Source organism: Eschscholzia californica, unplaced genomic scaffold (assembly GCF_041429995.1).
Source record: "Eschscholzia californica isolate CP2 unplaced genomic scaffold, dmEscCali1.0.p SCAF_5, whole genome shotgun sequence".
Lineage (NCBI taxonomy): Eukaryota > Viridiplantae > Streptophyta > Magnoliopsida > Ranunculales > Papaveraceae > Eschscholzia > Eschscholzia californica.
The window spans coordinates 19,892,305-19,911,733 of record NW_028238472.1 but is presented as its reverse complement, the minus strand read 5'-3'; the positions used below and the strand labels follow the sequence as shown (position 1 = coordinate 19,911,733).

Genomic DNA, 19,429 nt, shown 5'->3' with positions numbered 1-19,429 from the left:
AAGAGGAGATTAAGCTTAATTACAAGGATAAATCCACTAAGAGTTACATTATTTTTTTTTAATTTGTAATTAAATAGCTAGCATATTATGGAATAGTATGTTTAATTTTTTTGCAATAGCTTGTGGAAGCCTATTTCATGCGTTTACCTAGATTACCACACTTTGAAAGGTATTAGGCTAATCAAATTAAGTTTCAACTGTAAATTGAATTCTACTAGATGAACCTAATATGGTCAGGTGAGACAAGTCGTTTCACACATTTTCTACGTTAAATGTGAGATGTCGTAGTCGGTTATGTTAGAGTGGTAAGGTGAGTTACCAATCTTTGAAAGATCAAGGAGGTAGCCAAAAAAGGGAGATGCTAGAGAGCCCAAATTTTTTGGGCATTTTAATGCCCAGCTGATGTGGAATCACTAAAAGACAAGGTTTTTTCAAAGTTTGACTACGGTGGGGACCGCTTTTATTTCTAAATGAGGAAATATGTCACCCTCTAAGTACCAATTTCTAAGTCACTCTATCATTTCCCAGCCAAAAAATCCTCTAATCGTAAGTGGTTACTTCTCTTTTACTGATTGGCTTCTGAACTCTGTTTTGAAAATTCCGAATTGCAAAATATTTGAGAAACAAATTTAGTCCATTTCCCAATGAATACCATTACGGAATATACTCGATCGTTTATGATTCATTGGCATCTCATAAATCTGTTCAATTGATGGATGACCCATTCATCCATATTCTACCTGAACTTCTCTTGTTCGTTTTGATTTTGCTTCGGTCACCATCCTGATGATGACACAAGTGGAACTTATGTTTAGAACCCATCCAATGATGATTGTAGACTAGTACCTTCACCACACCATGATAGTATAGTAATATTAGATAGTTTTAATGGTATTGCACGTGGCTTCGATTACGATTCTAAGCTTGACGATTACATGATTTTGATGATTACAAGCATGTAAGAAGACAATATTTCTTTTTATAGTACTGCCCGACTCTCCAATTTAGTCTTTGACTTGTGGAAAGTCTTTTTAAGTACTTGAAATTGTATCATAACTAGCCGTTGCACCAAAAGCAAAGGTTAGGGTACCAATGGTTGCGACTTCAAGGGATTGGTCCAAGGCAGCCGTTGTCGCTAAGGACTGTGAATGCATTGCACCTCCACCTGCAATAGAGTTTGTTTCTTTGAGATGTTACTTCACTTTTGATTGTATCCAGAGTAATCCACCAAAAGCAAAGGTTAGGGTACCAATGGGGCTTAACATTTTTCTATTTAATACATGGGCTGTAATATATAATAGCACCTAAGTATTTCTACTTTAAAATGTGTTCAAGTCCATGTATCTTAACCACTTACTTTACATTTTGGATTAATTAGGTCTAACATATTAGTCTAGTTATTTGTAACTAACCTAGTCTGTAGCCTATATAAAGGCACTGTTCCATTCACAAAAGATATAGAAAAGCATTCACTATCATGGTATCACAGCCACAACATCCTCTTTACTTTTAGGTCTTTTTTTTTTTTTTCTCTTCTCAACACTTTTTGAACAGAAAACCTCTATCTTCTTCTCTTTCTCTTCTCTTCTTCCTTTTTCTTTCCAAAACACAACACAAGTTTAATATTTTAACATGGAACATCCAAAGATAACATCATTGTCAATCAATACAATGGGAAATGTTATTCCAATTAAGTTACAAAGTGACAACTACTTGGCCTGGAAGTCATTGTTCTTACCAGTGCTTAAGAAATTTAGAGTCACAGATCTTGTTGATGGTACAAGGCTATGTCCACCTCAATTTATAGATGAGGAAAAGAGACAAGCTAACATTATAAATCCAGAATACAACAACTGGATAGAGGAAGATCAAACTTTACTGATTTGGTTAAACTCTACCTTATCTGATTCAGTCATCCCTTATGTAGTTGGCACATCTTCTTCCAGAGAACTTTGGCAAAGTCTAGAAGATACATTTGCAGCAGCTTCGACTGCACATGTTCTGCAACTCCAGGATAAACTGAGAGAATGCAAGAAAGGTTCATCTTCCATGGTAGAGTTCTTAGCTGAGATAAAGAAACTCACTGATGGCCTTGCAGCTGCTGGTAGTCCAGCTTCTAAAAATGAAATCATCATTACCATCCTTAAGGGCCTCCCTATTGAGTATGAATCTTTTTCTACCTCCATACGTGTTCGAAGCCCTCCAGTTAGTGTAGCTGAACTTCATAACCTTCTTCAAAGTGAGGAAATAACTATTGCTGATAAAAACAAATCAACCAATCTTAACTCAGTCACTTCTCAAGCCTTTTCAGCTACTCCATCTCGACCAAAATACAGTGTGCCTCAAAATTTCTCAAACCCTAACCCAAATCGTGGTAGAGGCTATAACAGAGGAAGGGGTTCAGGGAGACTCTACAACACACACATCAATTACTCAGGGAATTCGAATCATACCTCTTCTAGTCAGATTCGTCCCTCCTTTTCCAACAGTGAAAGACCCACTTGCCAAATATGTAATAAACAAGGACATACTGCCATTGAATGTTATCATCGCATCAATTTTTCTTATCAAGGTCGATCTGCTCCTGCAAACCTTGCGGCTATGTTAGCCTCGGCTAACGTATTTGGACATAACCCGTGGTATGCTGATTCGGGTGCTACTGCACACATTACTCCGGACTTGTCCAATGTTGCTTCTTCCTCAACCTACAATGGTACAGACAAAATATCAGCTGCTAATGGTGAAGGTATGCAAATTCAAAATATTGGACAATCTTCTTTTTTCTTAAACAATACAAAATTTCTTTTGAAAAATGTCCTTCATGTACCAAAATCCTCTCATAATCTTCTTTCTGTACACAAATTTACATCTGATAATTGTTGTTCCTTAACATTTGATCCATTTGGGTTTACTGTGAAGGATCTATTCTCGGGTCGTATGCTCTTCCAAGGGCCCTCTGAAGCCGGCCTCTATCCTCTCCATCTTGGGTCTGCCTCACTTTTGTCACCAAAGAATCAAGCCCTCTCTGTGTCTTCTCCAACTTCTCTCACATGGCATAGAAGACTTGGTCATCCATCTTTCCAGACTATGCAGAAGCTCAAGCATTTACTTCCTTTGTCTTCTCATTTTAAACCTATCTTTTGTAATGAATGTCAACTAGGCCGCAGTAAGAAATTACCCTTCTCTCCCTCTGTAAGCAAGTCACTAGCTCCTTTGCATACTCTTCATATAGATCTTTGGGGACCTTCTGCTGTTCCTACAATCAGTGGATACAAATACTATGTGAACATCATTGATGACTATTCAAAATTTTGTTGGATAATTCCACTTTCTGTTAAATCAAATTTTCGACATGCTTTCATTAACTTCAAATCAAAAACAGAGAACTCCTAGGTACAAAAATTAAGGTAATACGAACCGATGGTGGCGGTGAATTTATTCACAAAGAATTAGTCCAATTTTTAAATCAATCTGGAATTACTCATCACTTTACCTGTCCTCATACGCCGGAACAAAACGGCGTCGCTGAATCCAAACATCATCATCTGTTGGACCTGACTCGTACATTTCTCATTCAAGCCCAACTTCCTCCCCAATTTTGGCTTGAAGCTCTTTTTACAGCCAACCATCTTGTTAATCTTTTACCCACTCGCTCTCTTCAATTTCTTAGTCCTTGGGAGGTGTTATTTCACTCAAAACCAGATTATAATTCCCTCAAAGTGTTCGGCTGCTCGTGCTTCCCATGGTTACGTCCGTATGTTACCTCCAAACTTCAACCACGGAGTCTCGAATGCATCTTTTTAGGCTACAGCAGCACCCATCGAGGCTTTCGTTGCCTTCACCCTTCCACTGGCCGGATCTACATCTCACGACATGTAGTCTTCAATGAAGACTCATTTCCTTACCTTAATCTCCTTAAGATTTCTTCTCATCAGTCTGGTTCCAACCAAACTTCATTTCCTTTTCCTCCTACTTATACTGAAGACTTATTTCCCTCTCCTATTATTAATCCTCTGGGTCAAAGAAATACCCCCTATCCAACGGTCACTTTACCCCACTCAGACATTTCTTCAACACATACTTCAAACACTTCTTATCCCTCACCCTCTAGTCTTAGTCATCCAGTTGGCACTCTTCCCTTGGTCATTACCAATCCTCAACGTGTCTCACTTCCAACGGCTAATTCTCCATCACAATTTGTATCCCCACAAATTAATTTGCCTGACAATTCTGTGTTGCAGTCCACTCCTGCAACTTCTACATCAGGCACGCCACCCCATTCTCCAATTCCAGCCACAATTTCTCCCTCACCCATCACCAATACCAACACTACCCATCCCTCACATGGGAATTGTCAGCCCATTAATTCCTTGACAACTCAATCTCCACCTTTATCTCCTCATCCACCAATCCCCACCCACCACCATACCCCTTCTTCACATGGCAATTGTCAGTCCATTAGTCCTTCTTCTCATCTTCCAATGGGTGATCACCACCATCCCTCCCCTTCACATAACTACTCTCCACCCATTAATTCTCTGAATGCTCTAGTACCCTCTATTCCTTGTTCACTACAACCTAGTCTTGACCAGTCACCATCAGATTCAAAAACTACACCCCAAAGACCCTCCCATCCTATGATAACCCGTGCCAAGGCAGGCATTTTTAAACCTAAAACTTATTTTGCAACCAACCACCCAATATCTTCTGCCTTCTTGAGTCACTCTCTTCCTCCTACACCTTCCTCATACACTCAAGCTTCTAAATATCCAGAATGGCAGAATGCCATGTCCATTGAATTTGCAGCTCTTCACCAGGCAGGAACTTGGTCTCTCGTACCTCCACATCCTTCACAACATGTTATTGGATGTAAGTGGGTTTATCGCATCAAACAAAAATCAGATGGTAGCATAGATCGATATAAAGCTCGTTTGGTCGCAAAAGGGTTTAATCAACAAGAAGGAATCGATTATTTCGAGACATTCAGTCCGGTAGCGAAACCAACAACCATCCGAGTTCTTCTTACTTTGGTTGTCAATTTTAACTGGCCGATTCGCCAACTAGATGTTAATAATGCCTTTCTTCATGGCAATCTATGTGAAACAGTGTATATGCAACAACCATTGGGTTTCAGAGATCCAACCTTTCCTGACTACGTTTGCAAGCTTCATAAATCGATATATGGTCTTAAGCAAGCCCCTCGAGCTTGGTATGAAAAGTTGGTAGATACACTCATGGTTCTTGGGTTTACTAAGTCTCTCTCAGATTCTTCACTATTTGTTTGTTCTACCAATGGCATTATCTTAATTCTCTTGGTCTATGTCGATGACATTTTGGTCACTGGAAATTCATTTGAGGCATGTCAAGCTCTAATCCATAAATTATCTCAAACATTTGCTATGAAAGATCTCGGTGATCTCCATTTCTTCCTTGGCTTAGAAGTTGTTCGTAATTCTAGTGGCATGTTCTTAACCCAATCTAAGTATGCTCTTGATTTGCTAAACAAGTCTGATATGGCTGGGGCTAAACCTTGTTCAACTCCAATGGCTCCCTCAACTAAGCTCTCTCCAAATGAAGGAGAGCCTTTAGAAAATCCTACCTCTTATAGAAGTTTAGTTGGCGCTCTTCAATATCTAACTTGGACAAGGCCCGATATTTCTCATGCGGTTAGTCAAGTTTGCTTATACATGCACAAGCCCACTACTACGCACCTAATGGCAGTCAAACGTATTTTGAGGTATGTTAAAGGCACTCTTGGGTTTGGTATTTCAATCTCGAAATCACTTTCTATGAATCTTCATGGCTATGCCGATGCTGACTGGGCCGGCAATCCAAGCGACAGTCGGTCCACTAGTGGATCGATCATTTTTCTTGGAGGTACTCCTATTTCTTGGCAAGCAAAGAAACAACCGACTGTATCGAGATCATCAACAGAAGCCGAGTATCGCTCCCTAGCTCATTGTGCTGCCGAAGTGTTATGGATTTGTTCTCTTCTTAAGGATTTATTGTTTCACTTACCTCAGCCACCTCGTTTATGGTGCGACAACATTTCTGCCTTGGCACTTGCCTCAAATTCGGTATTTCATTCTCGAATCAAGCATCTTGCTCTTGATTTTCACTTCATACGTGAATTAGTTGCTTCCAAATCAATCGAACTTAACTACATCAACTCAACCGATCAACCTGCTGACAGCCTCACCAAAAGTTTGCCTGGTCCGCGTTTCTCTACTCTTCGAAGCAAGATGAAAGTTCTGCCGAGCCCTTTCCTCTTGAGGGGGGGTAATAGCACCTAAGTATTTCTACTTTAAAATGTGTTCAAGTCCATGTATCTTAACCACTTACTTTACATTTTGGATTAATTAGGTCTAACATATTAGTCTAGTTATTTGTAACTAACCTAGTCTGTAGCCTATATAAAGGCACTGTTCCATTCACAAAAGATATAGAAAAGCATTCACTATCAATATAATCCACCATGGTTTTAGTTAATGATAGGGGAACCGACACTTTGGGCAGACCCTGGACAGATGCTGACATGGCGTAGCCACGCCAGCCAACTTGCCCAGCTGGTCTGCGTTTTTTTGTTTCCTACATATTTTTACAGTTCAGTCCCTCTTTTTTGAAGTCTTACATCTCACCCCCTTTAGTAGGAATTAATCTGGACCTTTGAGTTGATCAACGGTTCAGATGTTAATCGCCCAAAACCCCTAAATTTTGGACAGTTGAACCCAAAGGTCTCTCTTCTTCCTCTTTTCATCGATAAAAACCAGTTTTTCCCAAAACCACCATTACAACTTAGGTTTTCAAATCTCTTTTACAGATCGATATCTAGAGAGAGGTGACCGAAGGTTTCAAAACGAGAATCTTGAGGGCGCTCGAAGGTTTCTTCACTTCATCTCACTAACCAAATCAAGCCATCTTGATGAATAACCACACCACTGAAATTTTAGTTGTGCCATAAAATATACTACTGTTTACTGTAGTCTTACAGAATCTTATAGGATTAGGTTAATTTTTTGCTCAAATTATAGGTTTCTGTATGATCCATTGCTTAGATTAGTGTTTTTGTTATAATTATACAATTCATACCCTTCTTAGATTACTGTTCAACTAAATTTTGAATGCAAAAAGTTCTTATTGGTTTTATCTTCTCAGCCCAACTATGGATCTTCTTAGTGACAAGGATCGATGAGCTTCAATCTTCATATCTCTTCATTGTTCATTATTCATTTAGTTATAGCAAAACATATGAAATGGTTGGTATATAGTTTGCATTGATTGACATTGTCGATAACACTATTGTATGAGCTTGTTTTTTTTTGTTGAACTTATTGTATGAGCTTGTTGATATTGCTATGACAAAGAATGAATGATAGATGGAAGGAAAAGATAATTTGTTTGTGGTGAAGCTTTTGAAGTTATTTCTTGCGAAAACAAGCAAGAATTTGGATTGATGGTTTGTCAAGTGTCTGAATGCAGTATACTTTTCTTTTCCTTCTTTACATAAATATGTTACTCTTTTATTATCATCCTTTGAATATAAAAGTGATTTTTTGTGTAGAGATGTAACGTCGAGATATTGATGAGCTACCTACTTATAATTATGAACTTTTGAAAGAAGCTTCTACAAGCGAAGATGACGTAATCACACTCACCTCGGAAAAAAATGTCCATGATGTAGAACGCAGCGGAATTAAAGAAGACGATAAAATTAAACAAAGAACGATAAAATAACGATGAAATAACTCTAAATACTTAAAACTTTATTAAATTTCAATGGGGTTTCTCTTCAACTTGTGAATAATGGACTAACTAGATATCCTTTTATAGGATTCTGGACTTTCCTAGATAGACTTGAATTAAACTTTCCTAAATAATTAAAATACTGCAACTGCCTAAATAACTAGACTCAAATCTGGACCTTTCCAATTATTGGAAATACTAAAATAACAAAATTTCCTAAACCTAAATTCTCTAATAATTATACTAAAATTGGGACATCCTAAAACTACTCTCTATGGCCGGTTGGCCCATGACCGGGTTCGGTCATGGAAAAAGTCTCCACGCCGGGTGCCCCTGCATCAGCATCCCCTTCTCCCAAGAGGTTCGTCCCGAACCGTTTTGCGAGATTCGTACAATCAACTGTAGTGAAGAAACATCCAACAAATTTTGACATCGACCGTCATCCTTTAGCGGGATGAAGAGGAATCCGAACACCCTATATTCCTCCATGAAAATTCGAATCTTCAAATTCAGCTTCCAATCCATCATGAGTCCGCGCTCACCAGAAGTAAGAAAGTAAACGGGTGGCGAGATACTTTTCTTTTTCTTCACATTACTCTGTTCGGTGAATCCCAACAAAGCAGCAAAACTAGTTCTCGAATAAATAACACCAACAGTTTCAACCATCTCGTATGTTGGTATAGTAGTCTTGAAGTTGTAGTTACGCAGGTCCCATAAGTTCACTATCTTGTCTGTTATAGTGCTGACCAAGGTCCACTCATTCTCAGATACAACCAACGAAGTTACAGCCGAGAAATGTTTTTTTAGCACAATTACACTTTTCCTTCCTATATGATCCCAAACTCTAATTGTTGTACCATCACTTCCAGAGAACAACAACATAAGATGAGGATCAGGATGGAACATAATACTAGTAACAAAACCTTTGTTTTTCCAAGCAACTATATTTCGGAGCTCATGCCTTTTCCATATGTATACTTGTGAATCTTCACTAGCACATATAACATATTTCCCATCTGCAGTAACTGATGCTGATATTTGACTGTTTTAGTTCTGAAAACCTCTAAATTTCTGAATGATGGTAGTACCCTCTAAGACCCGAAGCCGAGAATCAGCAGGGGTAATCAATACTTCAGAAGGATTATCTGGATCGAACTGGAATCCGGTTATGTTTTTAGCTTGTGATTCTTTTCTCGTTTGAACGGCTATCTTCTCCTTTTGAAGTAGTTTGCTCCCAGATGTGTCGTATAAGACGCAAGTCCCTTTATGTGAACCAACCAAAGCACCTTGCCCAACAGGAGTATAGCAAGCAACAGTAACCATCTCGTGTAGATCTGTCGATGACAACAGTCGGTCTGGTGTACTCCATAATCGAACTTTAGCGTCAAGTGAACCACTTATGAAGTAGGTATCGTCGGTTGGGTTGAAGCTTATACAAGTTACATAATCATTGTGTGCAAATAGCTTCCAACAACTCTTGTTTTCAATGTCCCATAACCTAACAGTGTCCATTGAGGACGAAAGCCATTGTTGTGATTTAGACCAAGAGAGATCCAAGAGGTCATCCAACTGACCATGGAAAGAGCAAATAGGTTTATCTGTCAATGAGAAAACAATCTCTGACACAAAAATATAATCAGGGATTTTCCCCTTTCTATTACCTGAAGAAGCTTTCCCTCTTTTCTTCCTCTCTATATTGTCCACTTGCTGAAAAGTGGTGCTGGAGTTGTCGACAATTCTAGTGCGGCCATATAAACTAATTACCCGAGTCAACCATCGTTCATTGTGAAGATCGGGAAGAGATTTGAATTTTTCTAGAAAAGAAGGAATTCTATGAAAAGGTTTGTAATTTTTGAGTTTTGACATTGCAGTCGAAAAAGTGGTTCCATTGAGATGACCATTGGGATGGAGAAACGCGGTTCGGAAAATTTCGAGATTTTTTTGATCATCTTCATCATCGAGTAGTGGACCAAAATATTGGAGTTTTTTATTAGTAAGTTCAGTATCCACCATTGTTAGGTTTTTGGTTGACGGTTGGAAGGACGACGGAGGTGATTGATCTTTAGTAGGGTTGGAATCAGAACCAACCTCATATTTGCTTCTGTTATCTTTGAGCTTCTCTTCTTCTACTTCGAAGGAAAAGTCATCTTCTTCTTCTGCAACTTCAACTTCTTCGTAATCTTCTTTTTCTATTTCTTTTGCTTGATGGAACGGTAAAATAGGCGAGGAAGATGGTTGACGTATTATTGTTCCAAGGTCGTCACATATATGCTGAGTCGTAGCTAAATCCGATAGTGGTAATGGAACCGCGTCGGCAGAAGTCGGTTGTGGTGGTGGTGGTGAATAAGAAAGAGAAGATGATTGTGTTGGTGGTGGCAGTGAATACGGTGGTGAATAATAAGAGTACGGAGGTGGTGGTGGTGGTGGTGATTCTGGTGTTGGATAGTAATAAGATGGCGGTGATTGTGTATAACACACTGGAGATGGTACTGATGGTTCGTATTGATAAGGAGAAGGTTGTGGTGTATAATTAGAGTATGGAGGTGGTGGTGAAGACGGTGGTAAATATGGTGTATAATAAGAGTACGGTGGTGGTGGTGGTTCGGAGGATGGTGTCGGATAATAATAGGATGGAGGTTGTGATGAGTTTTCTCGTACGGTTTCTCCCGGATTCCAATGATAATCGTACGAATCTCTATTCGCATGCAAACATGATGCGCATAAGCACATCGATTCGTTATTCCTTCATGAGTATAATCTGATTGATTATAATCTTCTTGAGGAATAGAATATGATTGAGATTGATTTAACTTGTCTGAAAAAAAAATTCTAGAATCATTCTCCCAAAACTTTGGTGGCTCTGAATACCACATGATGTAGAACGCAGCGGAATTAAAGAAGACGATAAAATTAAACAAATAACGATAAAATAACGATGAAATAACTCTAAATACTTAAAACTTTATTAAATTTCAATGGGGTTTCTCTTCAACTTGTGAATAATGGACTAACTAGATATCCTTTTATAGGATTCTGGACTTTCCTAGATAGGCTTGAATTAAATTTTCCTAAATAATTAAAATACTGCAACTGCCTAAATAACTAGACTCAAATCTGGACCTTTCCAATTATTGGAAATACTAAAATAACATAATTTCCTAAACCTAAATTCTCTAATAATTATACTAAAATTGGGACATCCTAAAACTACTCTCTATGGCCGGTTGGCCCATGACCGGGTTCGGTCATGGAAAAAGTCTCCACGCCGGGTGCCCCTGCATCAGTCCAAGTTTGAGTTGGAACCTCTGAAGGCATTGATGTATCCGAAAATACGATGTGATTATTTCAAGACACAATTTAAAAAAATTGCCGAGATGAAGTCAAAAATGCATAAACAATAAATTTGTTAGTTTAGTAGTTTAAAAGTTAGTGTTATGTAATATCAGTTTAGTAGTTTAAAAAATAATGTTATGTAATAGCAGACTCATGTTATGTACTGTAATGTTCACGGTTGTATAATTTTAATTGTCTTTCTACTTAAAACTGCAGGTTAAGTAATATCTGATTACATGTATTATAGTGGACATGTAATTTGTCATTAGTAAGCATTTGCAAGAGAAATAGATGCTCTTAACGATTCCTTGGTAGAGGATCTGTAAACCAATGCAAGAGGCATTGATGCACACCAAGCACTTGGACACAACTCCTTGCACCACTGAGTTAAGAAGAGAGATCTTGGGATTCAACTGTCCAAAATTTAGAGATTTTGGGTGATTCACATCTGGACTGTTGATCAACTTAAAGGTCCAGATTAATTCCTGCGGAAGGGGGTGAAAATGTAAGACATCCAAAAAGGGGGACTGAACTGTAAAAAAAAACGCAAGAAACCAAATACCCATAGCAGCTGCCAGGGTCTGCCCAGGGTCTGCCCAAAGTGTTGGTTCCCCTATCATATTTGTAAAGCAAATTTTATGTTTGGTAATTTCAACTTAATAGAAAATAATTAAACTTTTTTTTTGTTATTGTGATAATTTTTTCTATCCAAGCAACCCATTTTCTACTTCCAATTTGGAAGGAAATCTTGTATTAACAGATACTTTGTTAGGGTCATCCAAAAGAATCTTTCCTTCTTTCTTTTTCTTTTTTGTTCAAAGGGAATCTTTCCTTCTTTAACAAAAAATAGAAATTTTCCAGAAAAAAAAAAAGAAAAACAAAAAATAGTCTTTCCTAAAAAAAAACAAGAAGAGTTACTATTTTTTTTGCTTTGTTAGAACTAACAACTAGAGTTACTCAGCCGCCTTACTTACTACTATTTATATATGATAAGAAGAAACATCTTAACAGTAACTTGCTTCTTCCAAACAGAAGGCTCTTCCGTTTCTTCTCTATCTAAAGGTTGTCCCTAGCTGCTAGCTTTTCGTTTTGAAGGAATTAAGAGATGGAGAATAATAATCCACAAAATCATGTAATAATAAGAGTTTACCCAATACTATCACAAAGCTACCTACAACCCCAATCTACCCGAAGAAACTCAGACCCCGCCGAAAAGGATTACGGTGTTCTAATGCACAAATCATTTTTGTACTATATTATCATCTTGCTCTCCGCGATCTGGCTACGTACTTACTTGAGTGACTCTCATAGCCTTCCCGTACTTCGAGTCAACAATGCTTCACTTTCTAACTTCAACGTTTCTTCCACAGAGTTGAGATCATCAAACTGGGAATTCGATCTTTTTGTTCGAAACCATGACAATATGTTCACATTCTATTATGAACAAATCAATGGTTCTGTTTTTTACGGAGACAAACTTGTCGCTCAAAAATTACTTCCACCATTCCATCAAAAAAAGAAAACCAACAACAATGTTACTTTCTCCTTCTCCATGGATTCTTCCGTATACATTGATGAAGCAGCAAGGAGAGAAATTGTTCGGGATCGTAATAATAGTGTGGTGAGTTTCGATCTGAGAATGTCGATTTTGGAAAGACATAATAAGTTTGGGATTTACAAGGGAACAAAAGTGATTAATGTTTTATGTGAAGATATCAAGTTCCAATTTTCATCAAATAGTACTAGTAGTTCTGATGGAATAATGTTGGGTGGATCGAATGAATGCCAAGTATCTAACCGTGACGCAGGCGATGAACGGTGGCGTTTTAAGAATTTCTTTTTTAAGGGGGTCCTCTGACAAATTTATTCTCATGTTTTATGGTTATTTTTTTGTTTTCATTCCTCTTCTTTATTGCTAATTCCTATTTGTTTGTAAGTAATTTTGTGACTCTAGTGTTCTACTAGAGATAATTAACTAGGTTTACATTAAGAAAAGGGTGATTGTTTTTATTTATTACTATGTCTTATTCTTGGTTTTATCATAGACAATTTGAAGTCATCACTTACTTCTTCTATATATACCAGCAGCAGGCTCTTCTGTTTCACTATCTTGATTCTTGAGTCCAACCTATTGTAATAATAATCCACACAATGATGTAGTAACAGGTCACCCACAAAACCAATCCTCCCCACACTCATCTGCGAACCGAAATTGCAATGGTATTATGATACCCAATCCCTCAAAAATCATTTGATGTAATTCCCTAGCTATGCTTAGACAGTATGTGGGAGATGGTTTTTGGTCCTTATCAATTTATACCAAGACTGAAATGAAAATGCTTTAGAGAGATATCTTTCTGATATATAGATAGATCATTTCGACTTTTCAGACTCATGTTTGACTAAAAGATACTGATTCTAAGTCATTTTTGATTGATTTTGGTTACGCAAGTGCTCGGTAGTTACGCAATTACCTGTCTTGCATAAGCATCACTCGCGTAAACTTTCGTAAAATTCTTTAGAATGAAAGGTTTCATTAATATGATTCATTGATCTCTAAGACCTCTGATGAAACTACTCTCTTACAAATCGGATTAGTCTGCCATAAGTTATAATGTTATATATTTGAGTTGATTGAGGAGCTAGTTCGCAACATGGTCAGTTCAATTTCGAAGAGTGTGGTTCAATAGATTTCTTGGATTTTTATTGAATCATGGGTTTCAGAATAGTTTACCAAATTACTTAATGTGTGTCTATACTGTTGGTGAAGCTACAATGATGTTTCTCTATGTGGATCATATGATCCTTATTGGTTCTTCTGACACTCTTCTTGTTGCTTTAATCACTCTATTGCATTTGGAATTTGCATGAACGGTCTTGGTCTTATTCACTATTATTTGGGAATTGAGGTTCAACATTTTTCATCTTTCAGTGGTTAACTCAAAACAAGTAAACACTAAAGTTGCTTCACAAAGCTGGTCTATTAGGTAGAAAGCCAATTTCTACTCCAATTCCATTTGGTAAAAGTTTGGCCGGCCAACGACCCTATCGGAGAAGATGATGATGTGGAAAGAGAGTTGACGTGGCAGATAGAGGTGATGAGATGGAGGAGGGAGAGTAACGGACACTTAACGGTAACAGAGAAAAGGGGGCCTTCTCGGTATTATTGATAAAGTAGGGGGCTACACGGGAAGCTGGTCACAGAGTAGGGGCCGATAGAGAAATAACCCTTTCTTTTTTTTTGGAGGAAGGAATTGAAACTAGAAGAAGATTTACTTTTTGTTTTCGTTGTAAATCCCACCGGTCTATATACCAAGTATGGAAATCCCTAATAATTCATGGAAAATCCATAGTTCAAACAGATAACCAGTTTCCTCTCAGAATACAGATACAAAAACATCCCATTTTTATTCATGATCAATGTTACAAAGCCATCTAGTAAGGCAAACTACTCGAACAAATCAAAACTCCATGACAAGTTCAAAGAGTAGTTAAGGGATTACAAAACTCTAAATAGACATAGCTTATGTACAACAAGGAAGGAAATAACTTATCGATAATCAAACTATAACATCGAAGCAAGAAAGCAACACAAATGCTAAAATCGGTGAAGAAACAATAGAAACTCGCTCACTGCATATAAACTAGCGCATCATTCATCTGTTTGACGCGAAGTGTCAAATATATCAGCACAATTGTTCCAATGCTGGACCTGGAAATGCAGAAACATAAACGAAAATTCATCTACTGATCTGTTGGTAAGCAGGTGTTTTTAAATTTGCAGAATGTTAAGCAATTTTGGTGTAGATTCTGATGCAAAGAAGTACGAGACAAGATTAAATCTCTTTCTTAGACTACTACGGGAAGCAGAATAATGGGTTGGAATACAATTCGGGCAGGAAACATTAGAACTAATTTTTGGTCCCCATGTCCTACAGGAAGGAGCTAGTAAGCTCCCTGGAATTGGCCATATTATAGGTCTAAATAGACCTCAATACATCACGCGTTTGAAGTTCCCTACGTGATCAAATTCCAGCTTCCAAATAATGGAGCCTTGGTCTACTGTAACATGTATGTCTCTCCATTTAGAAGATCAGGCTTCGAATCTTTCTGTTTCCGAGAAAAAAATGGAGACTTGGGAACTTCAGGACTATGTATGGTATGCTATTTTATATTTTGTATTGAAATCAAGAGGAATAAGCTCTGACAACCAATATGAAAAACGAATTGTGATGTGATATATCTTGGAGCTAAAAACTTATTTTAGTTCATATGTTAAATATAGGTGAGAGCCTAGACGAAGTTTTGCCTTATAGCTTTGAAAGAGTACAACGGTAAAAATTGTCGTATTAAGCAAAAACGGAAACATTATTAATTTACTAGTAATACTATTAAGTCCATTACTTACAATATTGAGAAGAGGCAGGCTACTTTTCTTGAATTGAACGTGGCGGAACGTTTAAATTTCCCCAATCTGTTATTAAGTGTCTCAGGTGTCTTCTCAGTTGTTGAATTGCCTACCAAATATTCAGAACAATAGAATGTCTGTCAAGCCTGATGTCCATTTGTAAACGATCACCTCATGATGTTAATCGGAGCAAATAAAAGCGTATACTATATGGGAATACACATATTGTGCACTACTAAGAGAAAGAAAATATAAATACACTACGGAACACTTTTCCTGCACATATAATCACAACAAACAAGGAATCGGGAGACTAACTTAACAGAAAATAGTAGTCACAAAGAATAGTTGTGTTGGAAATGCCCATACCTCTAGAGGTGCACCTAAGTAGTTCCAGGATGTGGTTCCTGAGGAGTTGCGATATTTTACCACCAATTTGTCTGCTAATTCTCCAGCAGAAAGCTGCCTAAAAGTGATAAGTGTATCAAGTATTAGAATAGTTGGTCTCTGAAGTGTAAATCGAAAAAAGATAACAACTAAAAGGATGTTTGTCGCTAAATAGTTTGGCTCAACCCTAGGTGTAGCCTGAACTGGGTTCTGGAAATTCCTCTGATCCCCACTCCCCCCAAATACTTGTTTTTCTTTGTTTCTCTCTTCAGTTTCTTTTATATGGACCACCGGAATGGCCGAGGTATTATATTTATGTACATTTAAACATATAAATATATATATATATATATATACATATAAAAAGAAAAATAATTAATGAGCAAAGTTTTCTGCCGAGGAACTCCTCTGTCAAACTTTTCAGTTGGCTATTCATGTGTTAGTGAATGGTACATTATTTTCTATTAAGAAGAGTATTAAATAATTTCACTGACATATGTTAATATAGGTGAAGGAAGTCATACAGTTAATGCATCCTCAGATTTCGTCAAGCTCCCAAGTGTTCCCTCATCAGTCTTATGTGTTTCAAAAGTTTCTTTCTCAATATCGATATTCATGCTGCACGTAGAATATTGCGGCGTACTGCTGTTCTTGCTATCCTGAAGTGCAACTAAGCTCATGGGCTTTTCTGTTGGTTGGGGAGCTTGTAAGAGGCTCAAGAAGGGTAATTGTCTTGGATAGTCTGGATTGGTATTTCCTTCATCAGACACCACAGAGAAGTAAACGCTTGAGGCCTGGAACCAAGGAAAACAACAAAACCCTTAATATACTCTTAAGTGATTCTCTTTCAATTGAAATGCGAAAAAATGCAACTCGGACCAAAAGATTCCATCTAGGTGGCATACATGTCTTACGTGAGGATTCTTAAGACATCAGGCATAGGACATTCTAAAACTATAATATGTGATGTCTTATTTTAAATGTATCTATTATTTGTCAATAAACAACATATTCTCAAAAGGAAGGAAAAATGGTAATGAAACTCAAACTGGGTTTAGAAGTTGCATTACTCCATATAGACCAAATCATACAGGCAATGTTGTTAAAATCATAGGATTTGAGATTCAAATCTTACGATCCAAAACATTTGTGTTTGTTTTGAATGGTCTGTTTTGGTCTGAACAGTTTGTTAAAGTAGGTAGCATGTACCACCAAGGTTTTAAAATACGGTTTTACGCCTTGAGGCGGTCTGCTCCCACGAGGCGAGGCGGTGCCTCGAGGCGCAAAATACGGAAAAGAAAAATTGTTAAAGACAATGGATTCAATCTTCTGCTGGGGAGCCAGTGCCAAGAAGGGGAAACCATCAGTTACTAGAAACGCCTCCAAGGCACCGAAATTTTGAAGCAACCGAATAACAGTGTACATCCCATCTCTTACATTACCTGGATGACTATGAAATGAATGGAAGAAACATCAAGAAGAAACTACAAATTATACGAAAAACTGAATGACATGGATAACCATTAAAAATGTTCCAAAAGATGTGTTCATGTTGTGGCGAGTGGCAACTGAGTCTGAAACAAGGTTAAAACATCCTTACTAATGATCATTCATTATTGTTTCTCGACGTTTCTCAACTAACCAACATGGTCAGCTACACAAGACTCTGAAGTCTAAAGTAGTAACATCATATTAAAGTAGAAACTAGGTAAGGACATTCTTTACACCCCCATGGCCAAATAAGGAACTTACGTGTGAATTATGATACGGGTATTTGATCATCATTGGGAACGAAGAACTCTCAAGAACAATAGGTAACACATCTGAAATGAAACACAATATGATAAGAAATCAATTAATATCTAAGATAAAAAATTTAGAAGAATTCAGTTCAAATATATAATCACCTAAACAATAGCTTTGATTAAGAGCATTAGAATCTGAATTAACTATCTGCAAGCAAGATGAATCAAGATCTTGACTCTCATATTTATTCACAACTTCCTCAAAGTATATTTTCTCCTGCAATCACCAATTGACAAAAAAACCTAAAAGTCATTTGTAAGTAACAGAATGTCACAATCTACAATTCAAGAATGGGAAATTTACATTTTAAACATGCACAAAATGGATCTGTATCTAAATTCTTAACTATGAGAAATCACATTGTAGTATTCATCTCAATCTCAATTTCAGTTTTAGAACAACCAAGTAGATTTCTCTACTATTTTACACTTTTTTCCAATCAAAATCAGTTTCTTACTCCAAAAAAACAAGAAAAGAACTTTTCTCAGTGAAATGCTGAAATCTTTGTACTAAAAGAACAACCAAGTAGATTTCTCTAAAAGAAGCAAATGAAGAAAGAGAAAGAACTAGTTGAGAGTACAGAGAGAGAGAGAGAGTTCACCTCTTGGCATGAAGTAACCGCCATTACTAAAGAAATGAAGAGTTAGTGATTAAACAAGTACAGATGAGATCCAAAATAGAGAATTCTTGTTTATAATTTTATAATCTTTGTTGAAGAAGAAGAAGCAACAGAGAATATCATTCTCTCTTTTCTTTTTATATGAATTTATCAGAAACTATAGCACCAGAACCGGTTCTAAGCGTGACCCGATTCTGAAGTGAGCAAATCGGGTTCGAAAACGGATCGTGAGGAAGTATAATGAATTTATTGGTAGATAATCTACCAATCAATGTCCAATCAACTATTAGGTCTTAATAATGATTTTTTTTCTTGAATTGTCCCAAACACGTCTGGGATCATGAGGGTCAAATAAAAACCCTTAAGATCATTGGAAAATGCTACATTTATTTTACTTTTTTTCTTTGTTGAAGGAAACAAAAAACAGAAAAGAACTACAAGCTAAAAGAATTGGCGAGGTCTTCAACGGAGTGCCAGGTACGCCTTTGTTGGTTTTGCCTTCCCCATTTTGCTAATTTGTCCGCCTGGTTGTTGCTCAGCCTCGGGATGTAGGAGAACATGATGCTGTCGAAGTTGATTTTGAGGTTGTCGATGGTGTCCATGTTTTTCTCAGACTGCCATTGGATCGAAGTTTGCTTGTGAAGGAGATGACAAATCAAGTTTTGGTTGTCACTCTCAATGTGAAGGTATTGAATCTTGAGATCTTTCGCCCAATTCATTGCGCCAATAATTGCACAACATTCGCATTCTTCTGCATTCTGCCCTCTGATCGTGTCCGCTAACGCTGCAATGAATTCTGCCTGGTCATCGTGCATAATACATCCAATTCCTGTTGGTTCTGTCAGAGAGGTGAAGGAGGCGTCAACATTAATTTTGATGAACGGGGTTACTGGCGGTTTCCATGGTATCTGACTTGTTGTGATTTTGATTATGTTTTTGGGCTTCGAGGTAGTTGCATCTCCTATGATACGGTTAATAATTTGCATAGGTGTTTGATCCTGTGAAGTAAAACATTTATCGCATCTCGCTTTCCATATGAACCATAGGATCCTAGCATAAAGGCTAGTAATATTCTCGTCTAAATCTTTCCAGAGGAGTATCCATTCCTGTAGACTGGTAATGTTATCTGTCAT

At 37.4% G+C, this 19,429-nt stretch overlaps 3 protein-coding genes across 4 annotated transcripts; 1 reads left to right on the top strand and 2 right to left on the bottom strand.

Annotated features, from left to right (window-relative positions):
• The first annotated feature begins 12,181 nt into the window (after positions 1-12,181).
• On the top strand, positions 12,182-12,934 carry LOC147537707 (NDR1/HIN1-like protein 3). The gene has a single exon (XM_086642826.1). It carries the CDS (start codon positions 12,182-12,184, stop codon positions 12,932-12,934), a length of 753 nt encoding a protein of 250 aa, XP_086498952.1.
• Positions 12,935-14,465: 1,531 nt separating this feature from the next.
• On the bottom strand, positions 14,466-18,763 carry LOC147537706 (adenine deaminase). Of its 2 annotated transcripts, none has more exons than XM_086641592.1 (7): positions 18,279-18,763; positions 17,779-17,893; positions 17,624-17,694; positions 16,396-16,665; positions 15,854-15,950; positions 15,485-15,593; positions 14,466-14,788 (listed from the first exon to the last, which is right to left on the bottom strand). In XM_086641592.1, the coding sequence occupies exons 1-7, from the start codon at positions 18,300-18,302 to the stop codon at positions 14,707-14,709; spliced, it is 768 nt and encodes a 255-aa protein (XP_086497718.1). In that variant the 5' UTR covers positions 18,303-18,763; the 3' UTR covers positions 14,466-14,706. The 2 variants fall into 2 exon arrangements, with proteins under 2 accessions (XP_086497718.1, XP_086497719.1); XM_086641593.1 differs by having other exon boundaries at positions 15,854-15,946; positions 18,279-18,566.
• LOC147537705 (uncharacterized) lies at positions 18,731-19,429 on the bottom strand. Its single transcript, XM_086642824.1, has one exon. It carries the CDS (start codon positions 19,427-19,429, stop codon positions 18,731-18,733), a length of 699 nt encoding a protein of 232 aa, XP_086498950.1.